Here is a 27,576-nt window from a genome sequence, read left to right on the forward strand (position 1 = left end):
CTTTTTCACCACTGTTTCCATAATTTTTTCATCAATAGGTAGGGTATTAATCGGACGCAGCTCGTCAGGTTTCATTGTATTTTTTACTTTTGCCACTGGTATTATTGTGGATATCTTCCAGCAGCTGGGAACAATGCCACTATCAAACGATTCGTTTATAATGTCCTTATATAAGTGTGCAATTTACACCATAGAGTCCTTGATAATACCCTCTGACAATAGGTTTTTACCGCCATATTTGTTTTTAAATGATTTTGTTATGTTCATTATATCTTCTAACTCGATACTGGTGAGCTCAAATGTTGCTACCGAGTTGGTTGTTTCACTTTCAACAACAAGTTCAATTGTTTCAATACTATCACTGATTTGGATTATGCTCTGAACAAAGTAACAATTCAAGACATTAGCTATATCGTTGCTATTTTCTAGACATTCTCTGTTAAATACTATTTTTTTAATATGCTCTTTATTGTCTGCAAGTTCCACAGCATCTTTCAAACATTTCCACATGGATTTCATATTTCCTTTATTAATAATCACTTGATCTTCCATGTATTTCTTCTTTTTAAGTATTGTAGTTTTTTTTACATATTTTTTTAATGGCATACAACATGTAGCTCCCGTCCGGCCAATTTGTAGGGAAAATCAAGAGGAGCACGACGCAAATTGGAAGAGAAGCTCGGCCTTAGATCTCTTCGGAGGTTATCGCGCCTTACATTGATTTATTTTATTTTATAATCATCCCAATGCCCTGTGCTAATCGCAATTTTATATAATTAAAATTTTCTTTTATGTAGTACTATTAGTTCACGGTCGTACCACTTATTTCGCAATTGTATATTGATCCTCTTCCCGTATGTCAACGTTTGCATGGCTTCAGACAAGATATCATTCAAAGCCTGAACCCTATTTTCTAACACTATATTAGATATAGAACTAACTATCCGCAGCAGATTTATCAGGTTCTCCGCGCTGTAGTTCTCCCAACAGACGGCATTAGCATATTTTCTCATTCTGCATTATTTTGAAGTAGGTATTTGAAAGCAGATTGTCTCATGATCAGATATTTTATATTCGCTGGCACATTCAATTTTGATCTGGTCATTATTGGCAAATAGTAGGTCAATTTTTGTAGCTGAGTGCTCCGTTACTCTCGTATTAAAATCAATTTTTTGTACCATGGCCATTTGTGCAAACACACTTGTAAGCTGGTTAGAGTACGTGGATGGTATATTCATGTTTATATTAAAGTCCCCAATAATTAGATTATTATGCGAATCTTTAAGGTGCTCTGTGACGATCTCATTTAAATATTTAACAAAATCTGCATCGCTGCTACTAGGTGAGTGATAGATTGCTCCAAATTTCCACTTTAGAGCGCATTTTTTAATTTTTATAATAATACACCATATGTTCATGTCGAAAGACTTATTGCATACAACGTTGAATTCTACTTGTTCATGTATATAAAATAACACACCACCCGTGTGCCTACTGTGTGAATCACAACGGATTAATTTATATGTAGAAATATTTAACTCGGGGTCCATTATATTATCTTTTGTACAAGTTTCGGAGCATACTAGTAAGGCTGGTTGTTTAACTTCGATAAGACGTTCTAGTTCTACTTTATTTGATACAATACTATTATTATTAAGATATATGCACTGCAGGATACAGCCTTGCTTAGTACGTGTAGTATACGCTTTAGTTTTCCGTGATATAGTCACATTATATTTGGTTTGTTGCTAGTATCCCATATGTTTTTTCCTAACATTCAGCTTCTGCTGATATACAGGGCACAATCTGTCCATAGTATCGTGGTTTATATCTAGTCCCATATTCAGATCTTTGTTTGCTCTAATGCAGTTGATACATTTATTAATTGCTGTCTCATTGCAATCGAATGATTAAAAAAAATATTTAAAAAAAATAAAAAAATAATTTTTTTTCAGTGGAATGCCACCAACACATATTAATTTTTTGTCTAATACACTAATACAACCTCAATTTAGGTGATCTCTATCTAAAGACCACTGATCTACATAAACAAATCAATCATTATGTCTACACATATGTACGTACACGCAGCGGAGAGAACACGCACAAACATATGCATATATCTTATCTGAGATGCTCACAAAAGTAGGCAATAATTTGTGCAAGTATCACTCACATATACACGCCCATCTGTAGTTATAGCTGGTAATTTTATAGCCGGTAACTAAGTTAAATTCTAGAAACGTCTAGAAGTATGCAAACGAGGAAATCACACAGTATAAAAGGAGGTAAAGCTGAGAATCAGTAATCAGTTTGATTTACGCACGCTATCTGTCGAGCAGTAGAAGTGTTATTGTGAAGTACTTTAATAAAGGCCATTTTTCATTATTGAATAGTGGAGTTATTAGTCAACAGTTTAGTTATTCGATCGCTAGTAGAAGGTTGCAAATAAGCGGAATTTCACTAAATTCGTTACAATATTATCCATCAATCAGTGACTTTTCTAGCTCAGTATCACGCTCAATTCTCACGGGAATACTCTGGATCATTGAGAGACTTGAGAACCAGAGTTCGCGATATTTTTGTACACACGAGTTGTTATAGGCGGATGTCGCTGTTTTGTTTCATTTAACACATAAGGCTAATGACAAAGTAGGTTTATTGAAGGCAGTGTGGCCAAACTAAAATCAAGAAGTCCAGGGACCTTATCGTGTTATACGATCACGGATGAAAAACTAATTTCACTCAAATGATAAATATGAATCTTTCAAACTATAAAAATTGTAATCAAAAATGAGTATGTATGTTCACTAGGAAACATCTGCATTTATCTGGCTCAAATCGTTGTTGTTGCAATTTAATACAAAAGTTTTTATCTGGCTCATGATCTTTGCAATCATGCCTAATGTAATGTACACGTTCACATATGTCCCATCCCTATGAATTAGATATTAGCTGCCGAATTTGACGGTTGGCCCTCTTATCTGCCCATTTTTTGATGCTCTCCTTCATTTCGTGCCTCCAACTAAACCGACAACCATTCCTAGCAAAAAAGGTTCGGCTTTCGTAGATTTTGTTCTTTATGAAAGAAAAAATCTTGGTATAAAGATAATCTAGTAGTATGCAAACTTGGTCTAAAGCAAAATTGCCAACATTCACATCTAAATATCTTCTTTAATTTCTTTTTTTTTAGAAAACCGGGGTATGAAGATAAAATTCAATACACAATTGCAGAGAAAAAGGATAAAAAGAGTACAAAGGCTCATGTAAATTCGGTATTTTTTAAACAGTTACGGCAGCTATTACGTAAGTATGAACTTAGCTAACCATACATAGTTTAGTTGAATTACAAAATTTACGACGATAGATAGGCCCACCCACTGTCTTAACGAGCTTTTTGGTGGATTTAAAACTGTATAGCCACAAAGTTTGGAATTCGTTTTGAAAGAGGAGAAGAGTAGTGTTATGTATGTTTTGCCTTCGCAAGAACATTCTCTGTGCCTTACGTGGAGCTTGCTGCTTAATAACTTACAGAGACATAACGTCTATTTAAGGACTAACTCGAACCGTTCCGAGAAGGGTTTCAATGTCATTTCGAAACTGTTCGAGAATCACATCGATCGTTTCGAAATTTTTTTCGAAACTATTTCAGACCATTTACGTCTCATTTCGTAAATAAGTATTTCAGGAGAGTATTGGTTACCATCTCCTTAAGAAATCTAGTATATCCTTCCTTTTATGAATCATTGTGGGTTTATCTGCAAACTATTTCGTGATTGCGTGCGCCATAATGTCGGAATCTCTTTGGGACTGTTATTTTATGTTTTAAAAAATTCTTTTCAAAGAATTGTGTGGTGGTCACGTGCATTGCCGATCAAACGGAAGATCCGGGATTCAAGCCCCGTGCGAAGCAACATCCAAAATTTAGAAACACCTTTTTTCAATTGGAAAAAAGTGTTTATAAGCGAGGTCGGCCTTCGGCAGTGAAAAACTCCGAGTGTTTTTATGCCATGTAAAGCTACTCAGTGAAAATTCATCTGCCTTGCAGATGCCGTTCGAAATCGGCGTAAAACATGTAGGTTCCGTCCTGCCAATTTGTAGGAAAAAACTAAAAAAGCACGACGCAAATTGAAAGAGAAGCTCGGTCCAAAAACTCTTCGGAGATTATCGCGCCTAGCATTTATTTATTTATTTATTTATTTATTTATTTATTTATACAGCTTCACTAAGGGCTACACAAACTATTTTGAAAATTTATGTATCGTATTTTCTACATCTCTCGAAACTGTCCATTTCAAAAGTATTCATTTCTTAGTTGGCGGATAGAATAACTTTTCCGCCAATAGCCACATATCGTTCTCTATTAAGGCAACCGCAATTTCTATCGGTTAGTTTGTTACGGTCTGCTGCTACGGTCTACGGCTACGATCCACTTGGGAGCGTGTTCGCGCGAACACACCTAGTGATGTGGCGAAAGTTGCGATAAAAAGTATCGAAAAACAAGGAAGAACACAGACGGGCGATCACTAGCGAAAATTGCCATGAGTTTCCGGCAAGATAAAAAAGTGGAAGGGTGGAAAAATTTGGTGATCACAAAACATCCTCGCCGGCTGTGCACATACGCAGGTAATAAACTCTGCACCGGTTGTGTTGTGTGGACACAAGGCCCAGTTGAAGTAGGTCGGCGTTCGCAGTCACACTTAGTGAGATAAACCTCTTCCTCTACGTTTACGAAGGACACCACCACCTGCGGAAAAGCGTCCGACACCACCTCCCCCTCCAGGGCCAGCAGTACGCTGCCGCGTAATACAATCAACGTCAAAGAGCCAAGTCATCCGGCTCGTACAGGGTAGCGTGAAGCTTTATCGCCACCCGGTTCACTCGGTTACCTCGACCCAAAGCGCCCACCACCACCAACGGCGCCTACTATTATCACGGGCATCACCATCAGTAGTACCTCCCCCAACCCTTCCATTAGCGCCAACCACGAGCGCAACAACCACCAGACGTACCGCCACCACCAGCTGCAACGCACACAGCGGGGCCGCGAACATAGGCCTGCGGCCACTAATGTTAACACCTACACAGGCGGTAGCACCGACAACAATACTAGCCGCATCTTTATCAGCTACGTCCATACCGGCTATAACAATACTAGCGCAACCCTATCAGCTACGACCATAACGGCTACAACAATACTAGCCGCATCTTTATCAGCTACGTCCATACCGGCTATAACAATACTAGCCGCATCTTTATCAGCTGCGACCATAACGGCTACAACAATACTAGCCGCATCTTTATCAGCTACGTCCATACCGGCTATAACAATACTAGCCGCATCTTTATCAGCTACGACCATAACGGCTACAACAATACTAGCCGCATCTTTATCAGCTACGACCATACGGGCTACAATATACCTGCTACAATGACGACCACAGGGCAGCGAACATAGGCCTGCGGCCAGGCCAATTGCGACAACGAATATCAGCGGTTAAAGCGGTGAATTCGTTCCAATACTGAACTAAATATACGTATGTGTAGCCTCAACCTTGTTCTTTAGCAAGCTGCATCCACTTGTATTAAAGTTAACTTATTATACCATGCAAAAAAAAAAAAAGTAGACGTAACGTAAAGTTAAGTAAGGAGGTTTAATTAACTTAGAAGCATAAAAAAAGAAAAAGACAAAACATATCTGAATGGTTATAGGTAGGCAATTTGTACTGCCCATGAAACAAAAAAAAAGTTTCAGGTATTAAAAGTTGCTTTGCGTTACAGTAAAATTTTACTATTACTTTTTAATTAATGCAATTGTTGCGGATATGTTTTTGGAATGAGCAAAAGGTATTGATATTGTTTCTGTAAGGAATAAAGTTTTATTGGTAATTCAAGTTCAATTGCATTATCAGTTAAAACGCATTAAATTTATATTAAGGGATGCAATTAACGAGTAATGCAAATTAACTTACATTATCAACAAAAAAATATATATACTATTTTCTATAATCTTTATCAGTTAACTGTTAAATTTAGTGATAATGTAAGTTACAGTACATGCAAATTTTTATTGCAAATCTTACTAACTGCAGCATGCCCGTGTAAATTGTGAATAATTAATATGGCATCTACTTTATTGTTTTTTTTCATTATCAACCTCAACTCAAGAAGTGAATGCATTGTCGAGTTTAACTTACAAATCATAAAATTTGCAGTGGAACTTAAATTGCTTCATTCTACATGAATATATGTCAAAAATAAATTTATACATATTAAAGTAATATTATTATATACATACATGAAAACTTTCAAATCTGAATTATTTTCTTTGTTCTTTCATTTTATTATTTTAATTTTATTTTTTTTGACTGAGTTGAACTAAACACAAAACAATACCAGCACTGACTGGTACATGCAAAACAGTTTACGTTTCACCTGAACAAGTAAAACGATGTCGTTAGTTTTACTATAAATTTAAAAGTTCACGTTTTACTTGAACAGGTAAATGATTTCGTTAATTTTTCTATGAATTTAAAAGTTCACGTTTTACTTGAACATGTAAATGATTTTGTTAATTTTTCTACGAATTTCACGTTTCACGTTTTACTTGAACATGTGAAACAATTTCTTCGAGGAGTATGATTTACCCCAAATTTAGTCTTAGTTGCGTTTATAACAATTTTCTTAGTACATAGTACATATTAGTGTCATTATACTATGTGTTATACCGAATTGATGTTTTGTTAAACTCAAAATAAGTCTACTACAACAACATATTAATTTTCTAAGGGGGCCCCAATTATCGGAAGTTGTATCCAAACTGTACAGCGCTAAGATAGGTTTGTGAATGAAAAGAGAAAGGGCATTTAACCAAATTTCTACTTTGTATGTAATCTATCTACTATACATAAGCACATTTATTTACATTTTTTTTTGCACCAAGCGCTTATAACCCTTGTCAAAAAAAAAAGGAGGTGACATAAATATAGGTATAGCTTTAAATATTTCTTTCATAGCATACATACTTTAGTAATAATGATATCTGAATAAACTTGTAATTAGAATGGGAATGCTGGCGTCTACATTCTTTTAGAAGGCACTTAGGTAAAACAGGTAAGGGGCCACCGAAATTTAGGTGCGTCGGTGGCCATGGTTTTTTTTGAGGGTGGGACATAGCACCGGGCGTCGCAACACCACCCGCGGCGCCCCCTATATATATTCGGCCCTTTTGTTTATTTACCTTTCCCTTCTTTTATTTTAATTTTTCAGCTTTTTTTTTGTTATTTGATTTCAGAGTAGTAACCGGTCATGTCCGGTTCGGTATTTTTTTGTTGCGTTAGATTTCTTTTTGAATTTGAATTTTAAGTTTCGAATTTAACGGTCTGTCCGTGGCATCCGGTTTGACCGGATGTCGTTTTATTTGAATTTTAAGCGTTTTGAGTCGGTCTTTGCGCTTCTGTCAGGTTTTTTTGAATTTGACAGCTGTTAGTTTTGATAGGCATGATAGGAATTTTTTTTCTGTTTATGGCGCAGGAACAGTAAGGACCCGCCCCAGTCGACAATGACTAGCCAATGTGCACCAACACATCATGCCGACCGCCTTCCTTACTGCTTCCACTGTAAATGCGTTTCCATAACAAGTTGCACCGGAAATCTGTTGAGTTTATACAAAAAAAGTATGTATCACAAGTACATGAGCTTCTCCTGAAACATTTTTTTTTGCAGCAGCATTTTATCTGTTTTACAAGATTTGGTTTTTTTTTTGTTTGTGAAACGGGACTACTGTGATTGTGTGACTAAAAATGCCAGCAAAACGTTCGTTGCCCTTTAATTATTTCACTTTTTTTTTGTTGAATGTTCATTTTCATACTCTAAAATTACTTAAATGTGTGTGTTTATATTTGATTGCCGCAGTGCAATAGCACATTTAATTGACATACAAATCAAGTATTTCAGCCGATTTTGAACCATTTTCGCCCCTGCTCTGTATTTGATAGCTGAAAAAAAAGTTTAGAAAAGCATAAAGCATGCATTTTTATTGAACTCAGAAAAGCTTGCGGCTAAAAAATTTTGCCGCGGAGTTGCAGGGCAAATTTTTTTTTTTTTGAAAACCATCGCTGTTTAGAAAAAAAAAGTAAAATAACTTAGATTTTTACCAAGTGCCCGCAATAACACTTTTTTGGCCATTTCTGAGCTATTTAAATAAATATTTTAATGCATTACGTAGGGCTTATTCCATGGTGACGGGCGTGTTATTTCAACGTACATATATTTTAAGGTTTCATTTGTAAGTGATGTGAACGTTTGTTCCAAACGGAAAACCTTACACCATAAAACCTCCGTTTTGGCGAACCAACCTAAAGTAGCGAAAACACTTTAATGCGTTACACCGCACTTACAGTATATTTCATACGGTGCACATCCCTGTTATAACCTGCATACCACATGCATCATATACATAAGTACATGTCCATTGTGATTTTTCAGGTCACTGCTAGCGCTCAACTTGTGACTTAAAAATGTGATTACATATTAGTCGTCAAAGATGCCAATCCGACACATTTTCTCCCTTTAGTGAGATTTTTTTAAAATAAAAATAAAAGGTTTATTGATACTTGTGACACACTTTACAGTATAAAAAAATATATACTCACTGCCTTGAACTCATAACTGTGTCTGTTACCAGCTCCAGTTACTTTGGGCGGGTGGCTTGGAATCACGTCTTTTCCAACCTCCCACGCATCGCAGCCCTACTCATTGTGTGTGTACATCAGCTGCTCGAAATCACGTCCGTTCCGACGGTACTAATAATCAATAGTTACTTTGGGCGGGTGGCTTGGAATCAAGTCCTTTCCAACCTCCCACACATCGCAGCCCTACTTATTGTGTATTAAATATACATCAGCAGCTCGAAATCACGTCCATTCTGACAGCACTAATAATAAACAATTCCGTTGCTCGGCATCACAGTCCATCCCGACAACTGATTTAATAATATATATACATATTTTATAATATAATTTTGCTTAATATGTATGCTTCCGTAATTTATTCTGTAATCCGTAATTATATTTAGTCTGATTAATTGTAAAATTTGTAGACTAATAAATAAATAAATAAATAAAAAGGTAAACAGTATTTCAGCAAATTTCCAAAAAGTAAGAGGGAATTTTTAAAATGGATAATTTTTTGTTATTTGGTTGAACATAAAAAATTTGAATAATTTTTTTTACCTAATTTGGCTTCTGTTGCTTATCGTTATGGGGTCGTGCATATATGACATCACGCTCTTTGGTGAGAGAGGGGGTCTGCAATTGAGACGAAGTGTGGCATGGGGGACGGGGGGTTGCACTTACGTGATGTCACGTTATTTTTTGCATATTTTCTAGCGTACAAAGTTCATGAACGTTTTCAAATTGGGGGGTCTTCATTCTTGCGATTGGCAGCACTGTTTCATTCAAAGCAAGTAGGATGCCAGCTGTTCACAAAAACATAGGTTTTGTTTTGCAGTGTATTCTTATGTTTACTGTTGGCGATTTATTTTTATCCTGTTGTAATGAACAATTCCAAAAACGCTCCATGTTCTTGTCTTTATGAGGCTTATAAAAAAGCATATCAGATGACGAAAACAAAACAAAGGTTACAAGATGAGACAAACACTCTTTGGGCTAGCCTTAAAAGTCGACCGAATGTGTAAAAGGCCGTTGACGAGGAATTCAAGAAGCGGGTTAGGGGTTAGAATATACTCGCAGTAGGTATGCCTGTCGTAAGAGGCGACTAAAATACCAAATAGATTCAAGGGGTTGTGTTGCGCAACCCTCTCAAGGGGTTGCCAGCGTAATATATAGCTTCTCCAACCCAATTGTCAACCTCACCTATCCGTGGCGAATCCTGTTTCATTAACAGCCGAGGCGCTGGCGAACCCCAAGTCCTCATGGATGTAGGGGGTGGGAGGGCGGGATGGCCTAGAAGGTCGCATGTGGTGATACCAAATCGTTCCCGAGATGGTCGGGCTTGGTACCGGAACGTACGGGATCTGCATCCGGCAAAGAATCATCAACATCGATAACACTCCCCAAGGCCTTCGGGGAGTGTCCTTATTGCTACAACAACAACAACAACAACAACATCAACATCAAGAAATTAAATCGCATAACAACAAATACTAAAGCAAATTTGTGAGCTTTTGCATGGCATTGCCCTCAACAAGCGAATCCTCTGGCGCATATACAGCTCCGCCAAAATTTCCTTCTTTTCCTCAGCAAGAAAATATTTTTAGGTGATATATGTACATATATCGATACATACATCAATAATATATTTACAGAAAATTTACGTAAAAAGACGTTCAAAATATTCTCAAGTAAAATCAAAAATCGCGTGACGTCATATATGCACGACCCCTAAGAGACAAAAAACTCTACAAGTTAATCAGAGAAGATAGGTATAAATCCAATAAATTAAGGACCAATTTTTCAGTGTGAGCTTAAACTCCAGATATAGTTAACCCTGCCGATTTGTTCACTTAAACTAAAGTGGTAAGGTTAAACTCCAGTCAACTTTAACGGAAGTTTAAACTTCCCCTGAAAAACCGGGCCTTAATGAAACATATGTATACTATTGATGAATGAAATTAAGACAGTTTTTGCAGAGCACAATATAGCGTAGGAAACCAATTTAGGGGCATTCCATAGTAACGGGTGGGACATTTTGACTCGACTTTGACTCAAAATATAAATAATTTCACTTTATTTTACTTGTAGTTATAGAAGTTTCGTAATTTTAGCATTTAAAGATGAATACTCATTTAGACGAAAAATTACCGTTTTTTAAGAGTAACGGTGGAACACTTTTCAATTTCAGACAAACTAAACAAACCTTTTCGTAACTGTATATTTCACAAAGAAAAAATAGAAGCTAAATCTAGCTTGTGACGGGCGCGACAAGTTGGCACACTTGCTAACCGTATTATGGCTTACTTTATGAAAAATTTAACTAATGTATATAACGTTGTAGCCCTTATTATAACTGAAATCTTTCACATAACTTTGGTTAACAAAATAATTGGGAAAATTTTAGAATAGCACCCCCCGAGTTCGGGGTAAAACTTGGTATCAAATGAAAGAGGGAGCTGTGCCGATCACAAATATATATATTTTAAAGTGCGCAAACTTATAATTTAAAAGTTATTTGTTGTTAAAGTTTGCAAATTTAGCAAATTTCTATAGCACTTTAAATTACAATTTACACATCTTTCAAAACCTTAATCCACATACATACATATCTATATAAATTGGCAACGATGAACTTAAATTGCATTTTTGTATATTTCACATTTCATTTTTGCATTGTTTTTACTTATTATAAATGTTTTTATTAAATCAATCGCGCTTTTGTAGCAACATGCACATTTATATATATGTATATATATTTTATTGATGACATTACAAAGCTGTGCTGCCACATAAACAAAAAAAAAAACAAATATAAATATTACCTTACCACCATTCAGTTAATAAAAAAAACGTAAAATATATATTTTTACTACTCATTTTGAAAAGTTGAAACACCTTTCCGCGTAGGTTCAACCTTTGCGTAGTTCAACCTTCTGCGCAGAAGGGTGTACTACGCAGAAGGACATCACCGTGGCGGTAGCCACTGTTATATCACACACCCGGACTTGGCATGGCGTAGCCCAGGGTTATTTTCTATAAGCGCGGCCGAAGGCCGCCTATGCAGAAAGGTGTTCTACGCAGAATTACTGTGCATGGCGCAGCCGGTGTTGGATCGGCTAACATAACAATAAACATAAGAGTTATAAGGTAATATCAGCTTGTTCACGAATGCAAAAAAGAGATTTTTCAAATTTTTGGTAAATAAAGACTAGAAAAGTTAAAGATATACATATATACATCAGATGAAAGGTATTTTTATGAGTTATTTTTAGATTCTGCACTTGTTCCGTTTTTTAGATGTGGCAGCACAGATTTGTAATGTCATAAAATATATATACGTATACACATATAAAAGTTGTATAGAAATTTGCAAACTTCAACAACAAATAACTTTTAAATTATAAGTTTGCGCACTTTAAAATATATATATTTGTGATCGGGATAACTCTCTCTTTCATTTGATACCAAGGTAAACCCCGAACTCGGGGGGTGCTAAACTAAATCGCTGCCAAATAATTTCGCTCAGTGTATGTTTTTAATTAAATTAACACACTCTGGTACTCCAAGTCTACTTTGAGCTATTGTTTTGCGACATCAAGTATGTTGCCGGTGCTTGTGAAGTGTTCGTTAATATTTAAGTAAATGCTTTAAGTACGAGGGTAGTTTGATAAGTTCATGAAAAAAATTATAAATTAAATATCTCTTAACTCACTTCACATACACGGTATAAACTTTATAAGCTTGAAAAATTCAATAGAAATTCCGAGAAGTTTGTATCTCTCACTCCGTTCTATCTACTTCTGCTTCAACTTATTTGCCCTTCCATCTACCTCTTTTCCGTATAATTCCGCTTCTTCCGTCTACTCTATATTTCTTTTTTATAATTCCTCTCACTTTCTCTTTTTCCGTAATCTGGTTCCTAAGGATGGAATTTATTTAAACGCGTATCTTATATATTAAGGATTTATTGTAGATTAGTGCATATGTAAACGTGGTCTTAAAGGCCTAATAAAAATTAAAAAAAAAAGTATATACTGTAATTTAGATCAGCTACCCGATGGCAATTCAAAAAAACTGCATCAAAAATCTACTCAGCTGTTAACGTACGATGCTGCTCCGAAAATCTTCTGTGTTCGGGCTTTAAAGAGTGCATATTACCTTACATAAACTACAGATATACATGTATACTGCAAATATGAGATGCAGGAGATGATAGAAGTAAATAAACAACTGAAAAGGCTGTTCACAAAAAGTTTAGACCCTGGGAGAAATAGGCGACCAAGACAACTGAGAGTATGAAAGCAGCGCAAGCTAAGAAAAAGTCAATCAGTTTCATTTTAACACGGTATAAGTGAAGTACGCGAATATTTTAAATTGTGAAGATCTATTACCATAGTAGTGCTGTTAATAAAGAGCATTTTATATACGGAACATTTGTTATTTTGTGTTACATTTATTCGAACAGTAGGGCAGAACTATCGTGCATTCCCTAAAGTTCGCTACAATAGTTGTACACATGCATATAGCAAATATGAGCTTATTCAACTACGCGTTTTTATACGTTACGAAAAATCAAGCCTTCCTACACTTATTTCTCTGAACACATTGAAGGGTTTCCCTTACCTTGCTGCCAAATATGGATGTAGGTATGCATACTTTCTGGGTCTCTGTCTTGCTCCATTTGCATAACATAACCCAAGCTGAACCTCCAGCGCGAATACTCCAATGAAACAATCGCCTTACTCAGTGACAGTCAGGCCGCCCTCAAGGCCATCTCGGCGTTGGAAATAAAGGTAGCAGTGGTCCTTGAGTGCGTTGGAAAGCTAAACCAACTAGGAGTACACAACGTACTACTGTTGGCCTGGGTCCCAGGCGACAGGGGAGTTGAGGGTAATTAGCAGGCGGACAGCCTGGCAGAGAGACAGCAACGATACGACCCATCAGTCCCGAGCCGTTCCTGCCAGTAGGTTCACAGGAATTTAGGGATATTTATTAGTAGAAGAGAGGGAAGAATACTGGCGCAATATGCCAGGCCTGAGACGATCTAAGTTACTGTTAAGGGGTTATAGCACAACTCGATATATGGCACTAATAGGCCTCTCGAAAGTTAACCTTAGAATCCTAACAGCTATTCTTACAGGGCATTGTAGATTGAACAGCCACATGCAGAAACTGGGCATACTATCGAACAACACATGTCGATTTTGTGATCGATCAGCGGAAACGGCGGATCATATCCTCCTGGAATGTGATGAAATCTCAAGACGCAGGGCTAAGTTTATGGGCTCACCACGGCTAGAGCATTCTCATATTATAACGGCTTGGATGAGGTGCTGTGAAGAAGATGAGGGCACAATAGACCAATGGTCGCAGTGCGATCCTCAATTAATTATCTATCTATAACCAGCCATCGATACATTTGCTTTTACTCGTATCTGCTTGAAGGTCATCATTAAACTTTCTTTGATACACACCATTTGCTTCAAAACCATAATTCTTCAGGAGATTCTCTCTCTAGCACTCTCAAAGGGCTATCCCAATTTTTTTGCACCTCGCTCTCATGATCGCATTACCCACCTCTTTACATAGGCCAAATAATACAAAATAGATCTGCCGCTAGAGCTATCTTCTCCAGCAAAGCTTTTTGTTTTTTTTTTTTGGTTTCGAATGGTCCAAAGAAATTTTTCATACTTCTTGCGAAGTTGATGTCACTTGGAAAATCCGTATAATCTTTGCAGGGGACTTAAATAGTAACATCTATCGTAACCGATTGGTAGATATACTTTTTAGAACATCTTCTTATAACGCCACCTATTGGACACTTAACTACCTAGCGGGGTGGAAAGTTCTTCGGGATCTACCCAATTATGGCGCCATCGCTTATAGCTTATCTTCGAAACCCAGTGATATATTGAAAATCTTACCATCCTGTTTCATATCCCTGTAGGTACCTTTCATGCTGCTAGGATTCTTGAAATGGAAACCGCATCATTCTCAAACTTTAAAAGGCGGCGTTCAAACAAAGCGTGGGATCAGTTTGATTTTAAACGTCGTGAATAAAGTAAAATGAAGACACTCAGGGCTGTCATGGAATCAAATTGTTGTCGAAATCAGATTTAAAAACGACAAAAAATTACTTTGAAAATCCAATATTATCGGTTTAATGTTCGAATTGGAATTAGTGTCGGTTTTAGGTGTCACAGAATTCGATAATATCGATTTTGCTATCGGAAACAAACCAATCAGCATGGTTCAATATGGTTGGCTAATCTGTACAATAACAAAATATGTCTGTTCAAATTGTCAAAATCTGTGTATTGGTGTTGGTGCGGATGGTATGGAATGGAAACATAAAACTTAGCGGTTTTTGTATGTGTAGGAAAATGTTGCCAATGTACTGGTTTCATTTTGAGTTTGCCATCTCCTTTTAACAATCCCATCGACCATGTAATCAGGGATGCACCTTAACGTTAAGCTAATCGTTTATCAAAAAATTTCCACCGTTTCCGTTGAAACACTTCGAAATATTATCGATAAAGAAATTATCAAGATAAATTGTATCTCGTTTTTAACCGAAACGAAAAGCTTTCGTTAACGTTAAAAACGTTAACGAAAACGTGATATTTATGTTTGAATTGTGCTGGCAATGCTATAGCCATGGTGAAGCCGTAAGGTGGCAACAACGAGCGCACATACACACACAAACTCTATGTAATTTGTTTGTGTAATTCGTTGGTGGTAATGTCAAAAATACTCTGAGAAATGTTCGTACTGTCAAAATTCATGAGAAAAGTTGCAATCAGCTTGGATAATGCTTTCACCTTTAATGACTCGGCCATCAATCAGCTTTGCCAGCATAGTTTGAAATTAATAATCAACATAAACGATTTGATTTCGTTTTGATATGGCAGAAAACGAAACGAAATCATTTCGTTAATTTGACGATCTTAACGTTAATAAACGAAACGAAATGACTTCGTTTCGTTTATTAACGTTGATTATCGTAACGAAATGATATCGTTTCGTTGGTTAAGCATGCCTGAAATAAATAAAATCAGCTGACGAGATGAGCCAACCATATAATTGAGCCATGCCAATCAGTTAAATGCCGTTGGATTTCATTTGTTCATAGTTGTTTTTCTCTTGCAGTTGAATATTTTCTACCAATGTAAGTAAATGAAGGTTTATTTTATAAAAATAAATGTAAATTTACATATATTTTGATTCCTAATAGGGGAAAGCATAAAAATTCAATGCAAAGTAGTATTTTGATTGAATTTATGGAGAAACATCCAGATATTGCAAAGGGCTTCAAGAAGCCCATCATCTAAAATCGTTGACACCGCCCTTCTACCTACACTTATGCTAGAATCCTTGCCAACTGATCTTTGATAGGATCCTTAAGCTAAAAATCGTAACGTAGCTGCTAGTTGCAGCACTGTCCAATACCTTTCGGAAAGCCTCTTTGTTTATGCGATAGTATGCAATGAAACTGCAAATACACTATAAATATTTAGAAACCCAAATTAATAAATATTTTTAATTACGCTGTCTCTGGCAACACAAATGGATTGCTGTGATTCCTCAAAATTTCCTTTTGACCTCGCAACTTTTTTCTTCCAATAACATAGATGCTGCAAATGCTGATGCCATTTTGATCTCAATAAATTTGTTTATTTCTGATTAGATGCAAAAAACAATCATTTTATAAAATTTTGCCGAAAAAACTAACATCAATCTTGCCGGTGCACCGATAACACTGCAAAAAAAAAGGACGTGTGGCACTCGGGGACTGCCACGGTAAAGCTATTGCATATTATCAACTTATGCAATTATAATATTTATGCAACATTTTGTTTTCTTTGATATTAATTCAAGTTTTGTCTTTGATATTAATTCAAGTTACACTTTTTAAGCGTGGTGACCGATAAGAAAACAAATTTTTTACTTTTATTGAATATAGCGTGCAGGTCATCTGGCATCTGGCGGTTACCAGTGCCATCTACAGCGCAGTAGTGAAGATAAATGTACACCAAAGACAACAACCAATATTCGCATAAATAGATCCAATTTTATGTAATCAGCCTGTTGCTAACACCGAAACTTTTTCGAACCTTTTTTGACAAATATCCGTTACGGTTTTTATTGATTTAGTCGCCAAGCCCGCGATAAAATCTATGCAATAGCTTAACAACTGATTCGAACATCGCTCTTATTTATATTCGAAAAGAGCAAAACCAATACGGTTTTATGACACCAATTTAAATGGTTTGTAATACCGACAAAGCCCAAAACCGACTTGGATTCCATGACAGCCCTGACTAATTTCTGAACTATTCTTACAATTTTTAATGTTGGTGAATAAAGCTTACTAAAGACAATTTGGTAAAAGTCTAGTTGAGGGGTCGACTGCTAATACGCTACTAAAAATATCGAGAGAGATGTCAAAAGACGCGTATTGACCTCGACAACAATATCCGAAGGCGGAAAAGAAAAATTGTATCTCTGTCCGGAGATATTTGCAGTTGAAGTTGGCGATTTTCATGTGGTTGTTGTAATGTGGTACCCACAAAAAAAATTGTGAACATAAGTGTTTTGCGCGGATATAGTTTTGGTCTCCAAACCGGTGTTGGACCCACCCAGGGTAATTTTTTATAAGCGCGGCCGAAGGCCGCCAACGCAGAAAGGTGTTCTGCACAAAAATACTATGGATACCACCCCCGGTTTCGGAAGGACCCGCGGGTCATTTTTCGGTTTTTCGTTAATATCTTTTGAACGAGTTAAATTTTTTATTTTCCGCCTTCGGATTGTTAATACTGATGTCAAGACGCGTCGATTGACACCTCTCGATATTTTTGGTAGCGTTTTAGCAGTCGACACCTCAACTAGACTATTACCGACAATTTAAACGGAAGTATGATTTTATTAGTATTTTCGGAAAAATACGTGCATACATACACACATAAACATATGAACACTTTCAAAGTGTATAGAAGTGATATTTTATAGTACAATAAAAAATAAAACCAGGACGACATTTTTACACTAAAACTAACGCTAAGCACTTGCATACACACACCCCCTCATCCCCCTTTTTAACATCTTCTACGTCTGCGTCTACGTTTCGGACAACAAACATCATCAGAAAAGCAGTCATGCATTGCCTTACAGCCTTTTTGTGATGCACCACATCCATTTACATAATCCCAAAACATTTCGAGGTTCAAACCAACTTTACGTTCAATTCGATGATATTTCCTGCGAATCATATGAAAATGATCAGTGGCTTGACCAACAAAAGCCAATATGATCAAACTAATTGCTGTAGTTGTTAAGCCCAATATGAGTGTTTCATAATTGTTATAAGTCATTGGAGACATTCCCATAATAAGCAGTGTAGATTTAATCAAACGCCAAAATAATTTCTCCAATGTGCACCACACAATAATTGCGCCAAATTCCGTTAGTAAAATTGTAATAATCGTCTCCACAATCACTTGACAAAAATATGGCAAATGCATATAACGTACAGGATATAAACAAAAATCGGAGATTAAATCGAGTAGAGCTATGAGAAAAATCCAACTGGCCAGCGAGGGTGCAGGCGAACACAGATCCTTCTCCTGTTCGAAAAAGAAAGATGTGCGTAATACAATTTGAAAGAGACCCGCAATGACAATGGCTGTTGTGACTGTCATTTGGACTATCCGCTGCAAAATTGTATAAATTCAATTTTAACTTATAACTTCGAATTAGTGGAGATATACACTTAAACTCACTTTAATTTTGATTTCCTTTCTAAAATTAACGTGCAAATTTTTTAATTATGATTTTTTAATTTTTTTTTTTTTAACAAAACAATTTTTTTTATAACAAATAAAATTGAAAACTAAAAACTTCTGTTTTGAAAAGTATTCCAAGGCAAAGTTGAACCGTTTAATGCTACTTTGTGAAATTATTTAGCGATGATAGTTTGCGAAATTATCGATTGGTAGCAATAACTTATTGTTTTGCAGTATTTTTAGATAGCAAGTTTAAGTTGGCTGGTGACTGCAGTGTATTCCAAGCGGAAGTTGCTGCGATTAAGGATGCGGTGGATGGAATGCTATCCAGTACTACTACGGTTAGGGAATTTAACATCTACTCTTACAGCCAAGCGGCTATTAAGGCCTTGAGTTCAACTACTACAGTGCGATCGAGGGTGGTCTGGAATTGCCTGACCTCGCTTGCGATTGCATCGAACTATTTTATAATTACGATTATCTGGTTCCCTGGTAACTATCAAGCGGATATCTTAGCCCGCAGCGGTATAACTGAACTAGATGAAGATGGCTGTAGGGATTTTGGTATCCCGTTGGCCACCTGTGGAATGCTCCTCCATAGCTGGGCCTCGAGTCAGCTCAGAAAACGTTGGGCGGACACCACGTCTTGCAGAGTAGCAAGATCTTTCTGGCCGAAAGTGAATGGCAGGAGGTATGCTGAAATAATTGGGTTCACTAAGGCTCACCTATCAATGGTCAGTGGAGTTTTGACAGAGCACTGTCCCATGGGTAACCATGCGGTACGTCTGAATATACTGGAAACTCCATCCTGCTGTAGCCGTATGGAGTATGATGAGGTGGAATCACCAAATCACTTTATGCTTGATTGCCCATCTTTTGCCAGAACTATGTGAAAGTACTTCGGTTGCGACTCACTTGGATCTCCCGAGGATTTATTCAAGGTTGAGATCGGTATCATTTGGAACTTTATCGTTGCTACCAAACGATTCTCTAAGTAGCTAGATCTACGTCACCGTTATTATACTCAGCTGAGCAGAGATATACTCTGTGAATATTAACTTTGTTTGCATAACGGCACCCCGTAACGGCATAAACTAATCGAGATAGATATAGACTTCTATATATCAAAATGATCTGGGCGGAAAAAGAACATATCCGTCTGTCTGTCCGTGAACACGATAACTTGAGTAAATTTTGAGGTATCTTAATGAAATTTGGTATGTAGGTTCCTGCGCACTATTTAAAATGAACGAAATCGGATTATAATCACGCCCACTGTTTCGATATCGAAAATTTCGAAAAAACCGAAAAAGTGCGATAATTCATTACCAAAGACGGGTAAAGCGATGCAACTTGGTAGGTGGTTATCATCTTATGACTCAGAATAGAAAATTAGTAAAATTTTGGACAATGGGCGTGGCACCGCCCACTTTTAAAAGAAGTTAATTTAAAAGATTTGCATGCTGTAATTTGGCAGTCGTTGAGGTTATCATGATGAAATTTGGCAGGAACGTTACTCCTATTACTATATGTGTGCTAAATAAAAATTTGAAAAATTCGGATGACGAACACACCCACTTAAAAAAAAAAAATTTAAATCAAATTTTAACAAAAAAATTTAATATCTTTACAGTATGTATGTAAATTATGTCAACATTCATCTCCAGTAATTATATGGTGCAACAACTACAAAAATAAAAGAAAATTCCAAAATAGGCGTGGCTCCGCCCTTTTGCATTTAATTTGTCTAGAATACTTTAAATGCCATAAGTCGAACAAAAATTTACCAATCCTTCTGAAATTTGGTAAGGGCATAGCTTCTATGACGATAACTGTTTTCTGTGAAAATGGGCGAAATCGGTTAAAGCCACGCCCAGTTTTTATAGACAGTCGACCGTCTGTCCTTCCGCTCGGCCGTTAACACGATAACTTGAGCAAAAATCGATATATCTTTACTAAACTCAGTTCACGTACTTATCTGAACTCACTCTATCTTGGTAATAAAAATGGGCGAAATCCGACTTTGACCACGCCCACTTTTTTGATATCGAAAGTTTCAAAAAATGAAAAAAATGCCATAATTCTACACCAAATACGAAAAAAAGGATGAAACATGGTGATTGGATTGTTTTTTTGACGTAAAATATAACTTTAGAAAAAATTTTGTAAAATGGGTGTGATACCTACCATATTAAGTAGAAGAAAATGAAAAAGTTCTGCAGGGCCAATCAAAAACCCTTGGAATCATGGCAGGAATACTGTTCGTAAATAAATAGCGGTACCCGACAGATGGTGTTCTGGGTCACCCTGATCCACATTTTGGTCGATATCTCGAAAACGACTTCACTTATACAACTTAGGGCTACTCCCTTTTAAAATACTCATTAACACCTTTCATTTGATACCCATATCGTACAAACACATTATAGAGTCACCCCTGGTCCACCTTTATGGTGATATCTCGAAAAGGCGTCCACCTATAGAACTAAGGCCCACTCCCTTTTAAAGTACTCATTAACACCTTTTATCTTATACCCATATCGTGCAAACACATTCTAGAGTCACCTCTGGTCCACCTTTATGGCGATTTCTCGAAAAAGCGTCTACCTATAGAACTAAGGCCCACGCCCTTTTAAAATACTCATTTACGCCTTTCATTTGATACCCATGTCATACAAACACATTCCAGGGTTACCCTTGGTTCAATTTCCTACATGGTTATTTCCTCTTATTTTGTCTTCAAAGCTTTCAGCTGAGTATGTAATGTTCGGTTACACCCGAACTTAGCCTTCCTTACTTGTTTTTGTTGTATATGGTATCACAACGGACCTTCGTGTTGTCAAAGTGAGCTTTCCTAATCAGGGCAGCTACCACCTAACCTAACCTAGATAGCGAAAGAAATGTATGAATTATTCAATAATTAGAATGCAAGTTTGCGCAGAACACATTTCTGCTAAGGCGGCCTTTACTTATAAAAAATTACTCTGGGTGGGTCCAACACCGGTTAGGAGATTAAAACCATATCCGCGCAAAACATTTACAATTTTTTTTGGTGGTACAACAAAATAATCAAAACTACAATAATCACATGAACATTTTCAGTTTCCGCTTTCGGATTCGTCGTCCTGGGAACAAAGCGCGTCTTTTGACACATCTCTGTTGTTGTTGTTGTTGTAGCGATAAGGTTGCTCCCCGAAGGCTTTGGGGAGTGTTATCGATGTGATGGTCCTTTGCCGGATACAAATCCGGTACGCTCCGGTACCATAGCACCATTAAGGTGCTAGCCCGACCATCTCGGGAACGATTTATGTGGCCACATTGAACCTTCAGGCCATTCCCTCCCTCCATACCCCCAAGTTCCATGAGGAGCTTGGGGTCGCCAGAGCCTCGTCTGTTAGTGAAACAGGATTCGCCGCGGATAGGTGAGGTTGACAATTGGGTTTGGAGAAGCTATATATTGCGCTGGCAACCTAAAAGGTTGCGCTACACAGCCATTTGAATCTGGTATTTTAGTCGCCTCTTACGACAGGCATACCTACCGCGGGTATATTCTGATCCCCTAACCCGCTGGGGTAACACATTGACACATCTCTCGATATGTTTGGTTTAAGCAGTTGAGAGCTGAAATAAAGTATATCAAATTTTCTTCATCTCATGAAATTTTCAAAAATATTGTGGAAAATTTGAAGACTTTTAGATTTATTGTTATTGGTTTGTTAATAAAATAATCAGATTTCCTATATAAATTTTTCACTTCAATAATCGGTAATTATGAACAAGCTTTAGATTTGCCAATTTTTTTTTCTTAGAAAAAATACCTCTAGAGTGTAATCTCTAATTGGGATCACGAAATAAAAGAGAAACGCGGTCCAAGACCACGTTTACACATGCAATCTACAATAAACCAACAGATAATCTACGCGTTTATCTAAGTTCCATCCCTGGGAACTAGTTTTTCTGTCAAATTTTCACGTGCCTCTTTTATTTTGTGCTTCCAATTAGAGATTACACTGTAGAGGTGGAACTTTTTCTATGGAAAAAAATTGGCATCTCTAAAATTTTTTCATAGTTACCGATTATCGAAGGGAAAATTGTATAAGGTAAATCTAGTTATATAACACTGGGCCACGAATTTCAACTTTTTCTCTTTACCAGAAACGCCGTTATGAAATTCGTATGTAAAACCACCCCCTGATTTCGAAAGTCGAGTTCATTTTTGATTCTATGGTACCGTTTTTGAGATATTTGCAATTTACCGTTATTCGAAAAAACCAAAAAGATGGCTCCATTTAATTACGTATATCTCACGAACGGGTCAAGAAATTGCAAATAAGTTTACAGAATCGGAAAGACGATAAAATTTTCTATAAATGCATCATACATTGTTTCTTGCTCAACCAGATAGTTTTCGAGATATTAGCTTATCATTTCATATCTTTGTTTTTTTTTTATTAAAAAATATGAAAAAAATTACTTTTTGCGAGGGGAGCATTCCAAAACCACAACTTTTTTTCCAAATATTTTTTATTTACGTAAATCTCTGTTTAATTAGAAAAAAGATAAGCTATCATCGAAGAAAATCGATGCAAAACTACGTAAGTTATAAGCGATCAAATAAAAATACCCAGGTTGCGCAATTTCAACGTATACCTCAAAACGTATATATGGTATAAAGAAGAGTGAAATATCTAGCTATGCTCTGTTTCTATTTAAATAAAAAAAAAAATAAATGTAAGGCGCGATAACCTCCGAAGAGATCTAAGGCCGAGCTTCTCTTCCAATTTGCGTCGTGCTCCTCTTGATTTTTCCCTACAAATTGGCCGGACGGGACCTACATGTTTTATGCCGACTCCGAACGGCATCTGCAAGGCAGATGAGTTTTCACTGAGAGCTTTTCATGGCAGAAATACAATCGGAGCGCTTGCCAGACACTGCCGAGGGGCGACCCCGCTTAGAAAAATTTTCTTCTAATTGTTTCTATTTAGTTAAAAGTTCAATTTATGAATAAAATTACCCATATTTTTAACTTTTTTTTTTAAATTTATTTATGTTTATACTATATTCTAACAATCTTTATCTTAATTTTATTTTACTATGTAGTCGAAATAATTATGTTTCGACTTTGACGCTTATTCAGTTTAGGATCGGTTTCTCTTATGAGAAACCAGCAGTAATCACCCATCATTGCGACGTCCCAGAATCCTTGATATCGATTTTCAATTAATTTCATTTGCTGATGAAACCTTTCGCCATGTTCGTCACTTTCGTCGCCAAGATTTGCCGGAAAAAAGCTCAAATGTGAGTGCAGAAAGTGAATTTTTAACGACACATTTACGCCTGGAAAGAAAATATTAGTTAGGTAAACAAGTTATAGGATTTTGGGAAATTAATTTTAATAGGCCTTTAATATTTACCCATTTTCGCATAATTATTGATTAAGTCATTCACTATCTGCTCGTAGTTAAGGCTTTTGTGTCTACCGAGAAAAGAAGCAACGACCTTTTCAAAGGATTCCCACGCTGCTGCCTCAACTGATGAGAGTAGTCCTTTGAATTGATTATTGTTGATAAACTTTTTTATTTGTGGTCCGACAAAAATACCTTCCTTTGTCTTGGCTTGAGAAATATCTGGAAAAATTGTTTTCAAATAGTCGAATGCTTCGCCTTCTTTGTCCAAAGCCTTAACAAAGTTTTTAATGAGACCGAGCTTGATGTGTAAGGGTGGAAGTATGATTTTCTCTTTCTTGACAAGAGGGGTGTATTTGATGTTATCCACACCAACGGTAAACTCGACTCTTTCCGGCCAATCCTTTCTGACGTAGTGGTCCTTACGAGCTCGGCTACCCCACTTGTAGAGGAAGCAGCAGTGCTTGGTGTAGCCACTTTGTAGACTGCATAGCATTGCAACGACTTTGAGATCAGAACATATTTTCCAATCATGCTCTTCATATTTGATAAATTTGAGTAGTTTTTGCATTTCCTCGTAGGTTTCCTTTGTATTTACTGCATGTGCGATCGGGATAGAAGGCTTTTTGTTACCAATATGCAATAATACAGCCTTCAAACTCAGTTTATTGCTGTCTATGAACAATCGCCACTCTTTTGAATCATATATTTGACCAAACTCTTTGAATAAACCAGGAATGTCGTGGCAGTAGCATATACTGTCTTTCTTGGTATAGTGTTTGGAAAATGGTTCGTGACGAGTTCTACAATATATCACCTTAACATCGGATGACACAAATTTAAATTGTTGCATACGAGAAGTGTGGATCTCGGCCTTTTCCTTGGATAGTTCCAAATCTCTTATCCAATCATTAAGTTGTGCTTGTGACAGAACGTTTCTCTCGTTTCCCATGCGAAATTCAGTACAACTTGATTCCCCGCACTCAGATATTACTGTTGACAATAGAACTGGATCCGCAACTGCCGTTGAATGTAGTACTGGTAATGTCACTGTAGGTACGCTGGCATAGGTTACTCTTCTTGATCTTCCAACGCCAAGTACTTTTGTTTGACAAATATAACACTATTGAATGGCAAGTAGGTTCTCTCCATATCATTGGTGTATCAAATTTTATTTGTTGTCTTGATTCCGATTGAATCAATTCTACTCGACACGATGTACACAAAGTGTTCGGTGTCCGTGGTTTTTCAGCATTTTTAGGCTCAATGCCAAAATACTTGGAGTATAAAGTTTTGATATGATCTGAGAACACTCGTCGTCGCCTTATGATAGTATATTGGCCACACATGAAACAGAACATATCTGGATCGTTATTACACTCAAATTCTCTCGTCCTTTTACTCATTTTATTTATTTTTTTTAATAAATCACTGTTTTGTAATTTGACTTATGAACTGAACTATCTCCGGCGAGCCTTGCAGATGTTATGAAGTTTAAAGGCGCATTAACTCATATTTATACTCGGAACAAGAATAAAATTGAAAAAATTAAATCTTACCTAGACAGAAAGGTTCCTTTTTATACGAAGTCGGGAAAAGAAAATACTACCTGCTTTAGATGTAGGCTTTAAAAATTTTCTTTGTCTAATAATTTTGAAAATCTACCTGCATACTTACCCATAAGTGACGGAAATACATGTTTATAACTACATGCCTACAGCAGGTTTCGAACCCAACCACTCTTCCTTTCGATGCAACCACTCTACCTACTATAAAACAATTCGAGTATTAAAAGTACTATTTGATTTATTTAAAGAAAAAGTATTATCATTGCTATGGTGTTATTCGTTTATCCGGATAATATCCCATTTGCACTTTATACCTTTTATATATGTATGTATACATACATTGAAGTTGCGCAACCTGGGTATTTTTATTTGATCGCTTATAACTTACGTAGTTTTACATCGATTTTCTTCGGTGATAGCTTATCTTTTTTCTAATTAAACGGAGCTTTATGTAAAGAAAAAATATCTGAAAAAAAAGTTGTGGTTTTGGAATGCTGCCCTCGCAAAGAGTAATTTTTTCATATTTTTTCATAAAAAAAAACAAAAATCCGAAATGATGAGCTAATATCTCGAAAACTATATGGTTGAGCAAAAAACAATGTATAATGCATTTATAGCAAATTTTATCGTCTTTCCGATTCTGTAAACTTATTTGCAATTGCTTGACCCGTTCGTAAGATATACGTAATTAAATGGAGCCATCTTTTTGTTTTTTTCGAATAACGGTAAATTGCAAATATCTCAAAAACGGTACCATAGAATCAAAAATGAACTCGATTTTCGAAATCAGGGGGTGGTTTTACATACGAATTTCATAACGGCGTCTCTGGTAAATTTTGGCCGTCGACCAGTGTAATTAAAGATTACGAGTTAAGTACGAAAGTGAAGATAGTCTCGTTATATGTAAACTAGGTCTTAGGTTAGTTAGCTCGGAAAGTTGACACAAGGAACATAAAGATCTGCAGGAACAAAACACGGTGTTCTATCTCCTCTAAGTGGTAATAAACGAGCCTCTGGTGGTGCTAAAACCCAGTGAATGCCAAGTGCTTGCCTACGCAGATGATCTGCCAATCCTGTTCAGGGGTAAATTTCCGGATCTACCGGTTGTTGCTGGTTACTCTCGCTAAGGGAAGTCAACAGGATTTATGACATGGTAGTTAAGCCGATTCGGCTCTATGGAGTGCTTTTCTAGGAGGAATTTATTCGAAACGGCTAGCATTACCAAACTGTCAGTGTGAGTTCAATGAACAACGCTATTTAGTATCAGCGGTGGACTTCGAACAACACCTACTGCGCCGACTTCGTCCCTAACAGGACAGACTATTGTGTGCCTACAACAGGCCCTGTGCAAGTTTCATATCAGTCATTCTACCGAAAGAGGACTGTGGAAAGCGACTCAACTGGATCTGTGTACCGGCTAGCTGGCTCACGAATAAGTCAAAATTAGACGTAAAAGTGCGATATCTTTGGGTGCATCCATATTGGAGTCTCAATGCTAGCATAGATTATTATAAGAGCTGTTCGTCCAGCTGCACTCAAGCAAAGAATGGTGCTGGGTGTTTAAATTGAAGCTGCAATGTTATGTTATTGTTATAGCAGCAAAACGCTGCATTGAAACTGCAATGTTATAGCCGTGAAAACACTCCCCAAAGGCGTAGCGTGTGTCCGGCACGCTCCCGTGCAACCGCTTTCTAGTATTAGTCCGACTGTTTTGGCAGAGACGGTTTTTTACTCTCTCGCCTTTTACAACAGACATGCCTTCCGCGCGAATTTTGTAATCTCCTTAGCCCACTGGAACTTCTGCGATGCTATCATGGACGTTTATTTATGCACTCGCATAAATAAACATCAAGGCTCCAACACAGATCCTAAGCCCGCATGGTTATAGCAGCATCAGTGGTAACTGGTTCAAGGAAACTCAAAGCTCCGCTGGCCACCTGTTGTCTGCTCTTGTAGACATGGGCCTCGGGTCAAACGCTGGGGAAAGGGTAGCGAGTACCTTCTGGTCGGAAGTATATAGCAAACCCGGGCTGTCCCATGGGAGTCCAAGCGTTAGGTCTTAATATACTGGAAATTCCCTTTTGCTGAAGCTACAAGGTAGATGCTGAGGTGCTACCATTGGATCACTTTTTTTTGATTTTCTACC

The 27,576-nt window shown here is 36.9% G+C and overlaps 2 protein-coding genes across 7 annotated transcripts in view; one reads left to right on the forward strand and one right to left on the reverse strand.

Annotated features, from left to right (window-relative positions):
* The window catches only part of Abcd3 (ATP binding cassette subfamily D member Pmp70), a 93,248-nt gene that overhangs the window by 48,848 nt on the left and 16,824 nt on the right, over positions 1 to 27,576 (forward strand). For all 6 annotated transcript variants that reach the window (XM_067785144.1, XM_067785145.1, XM_067785147.1 and 3 more), the window contains exon 3: positions 3,194 to 3,306. In XM_067785144.1, the coding sequence (XP_067641245.1) occupies positions 3,194 to 3,306 (113 nt within the window). The remainder of the gene's footprint in view (positions 1 to 3,193; positions 3,307 to 27,576) is intronic.
* On the reverse strand, positions 17,715 to 18,567 carry LOC137249240 (uncharacterized). Its single transcript, XM_067780553.1, has 2 exons — positions 18,455 to 18,567; positions 17,715 to 18,385 (listed from the first exon to the last, which is right to left on the reverse strand). The coding sequence occupies exon 2, from the start codon at positions 18,371 to 18,373 to the stop codon at positions 17,771 to 17,773; it is 603 nt and encodes a 200-aa protein (XP_067636654.1). The 5' UTR covers positions 18,374 to 18,385; positions 18,455 to 18,567; the 3' UTR covers positions 17,715 to 17,770.

This window comes from Eurosta solidaginis, chromosome 4, assembly GCF_040869045.1.
Source record: "Eurosta solidaginis isolate ZX-2024a chromosome 4, ASM4086904v1, whole genome shotgun sequence".
NCBI lineage: Eukaryota > Metazoa > Arthropoda > Insecta > Diptera > Tephritidae > Eurosta > Eurosta solidaginis.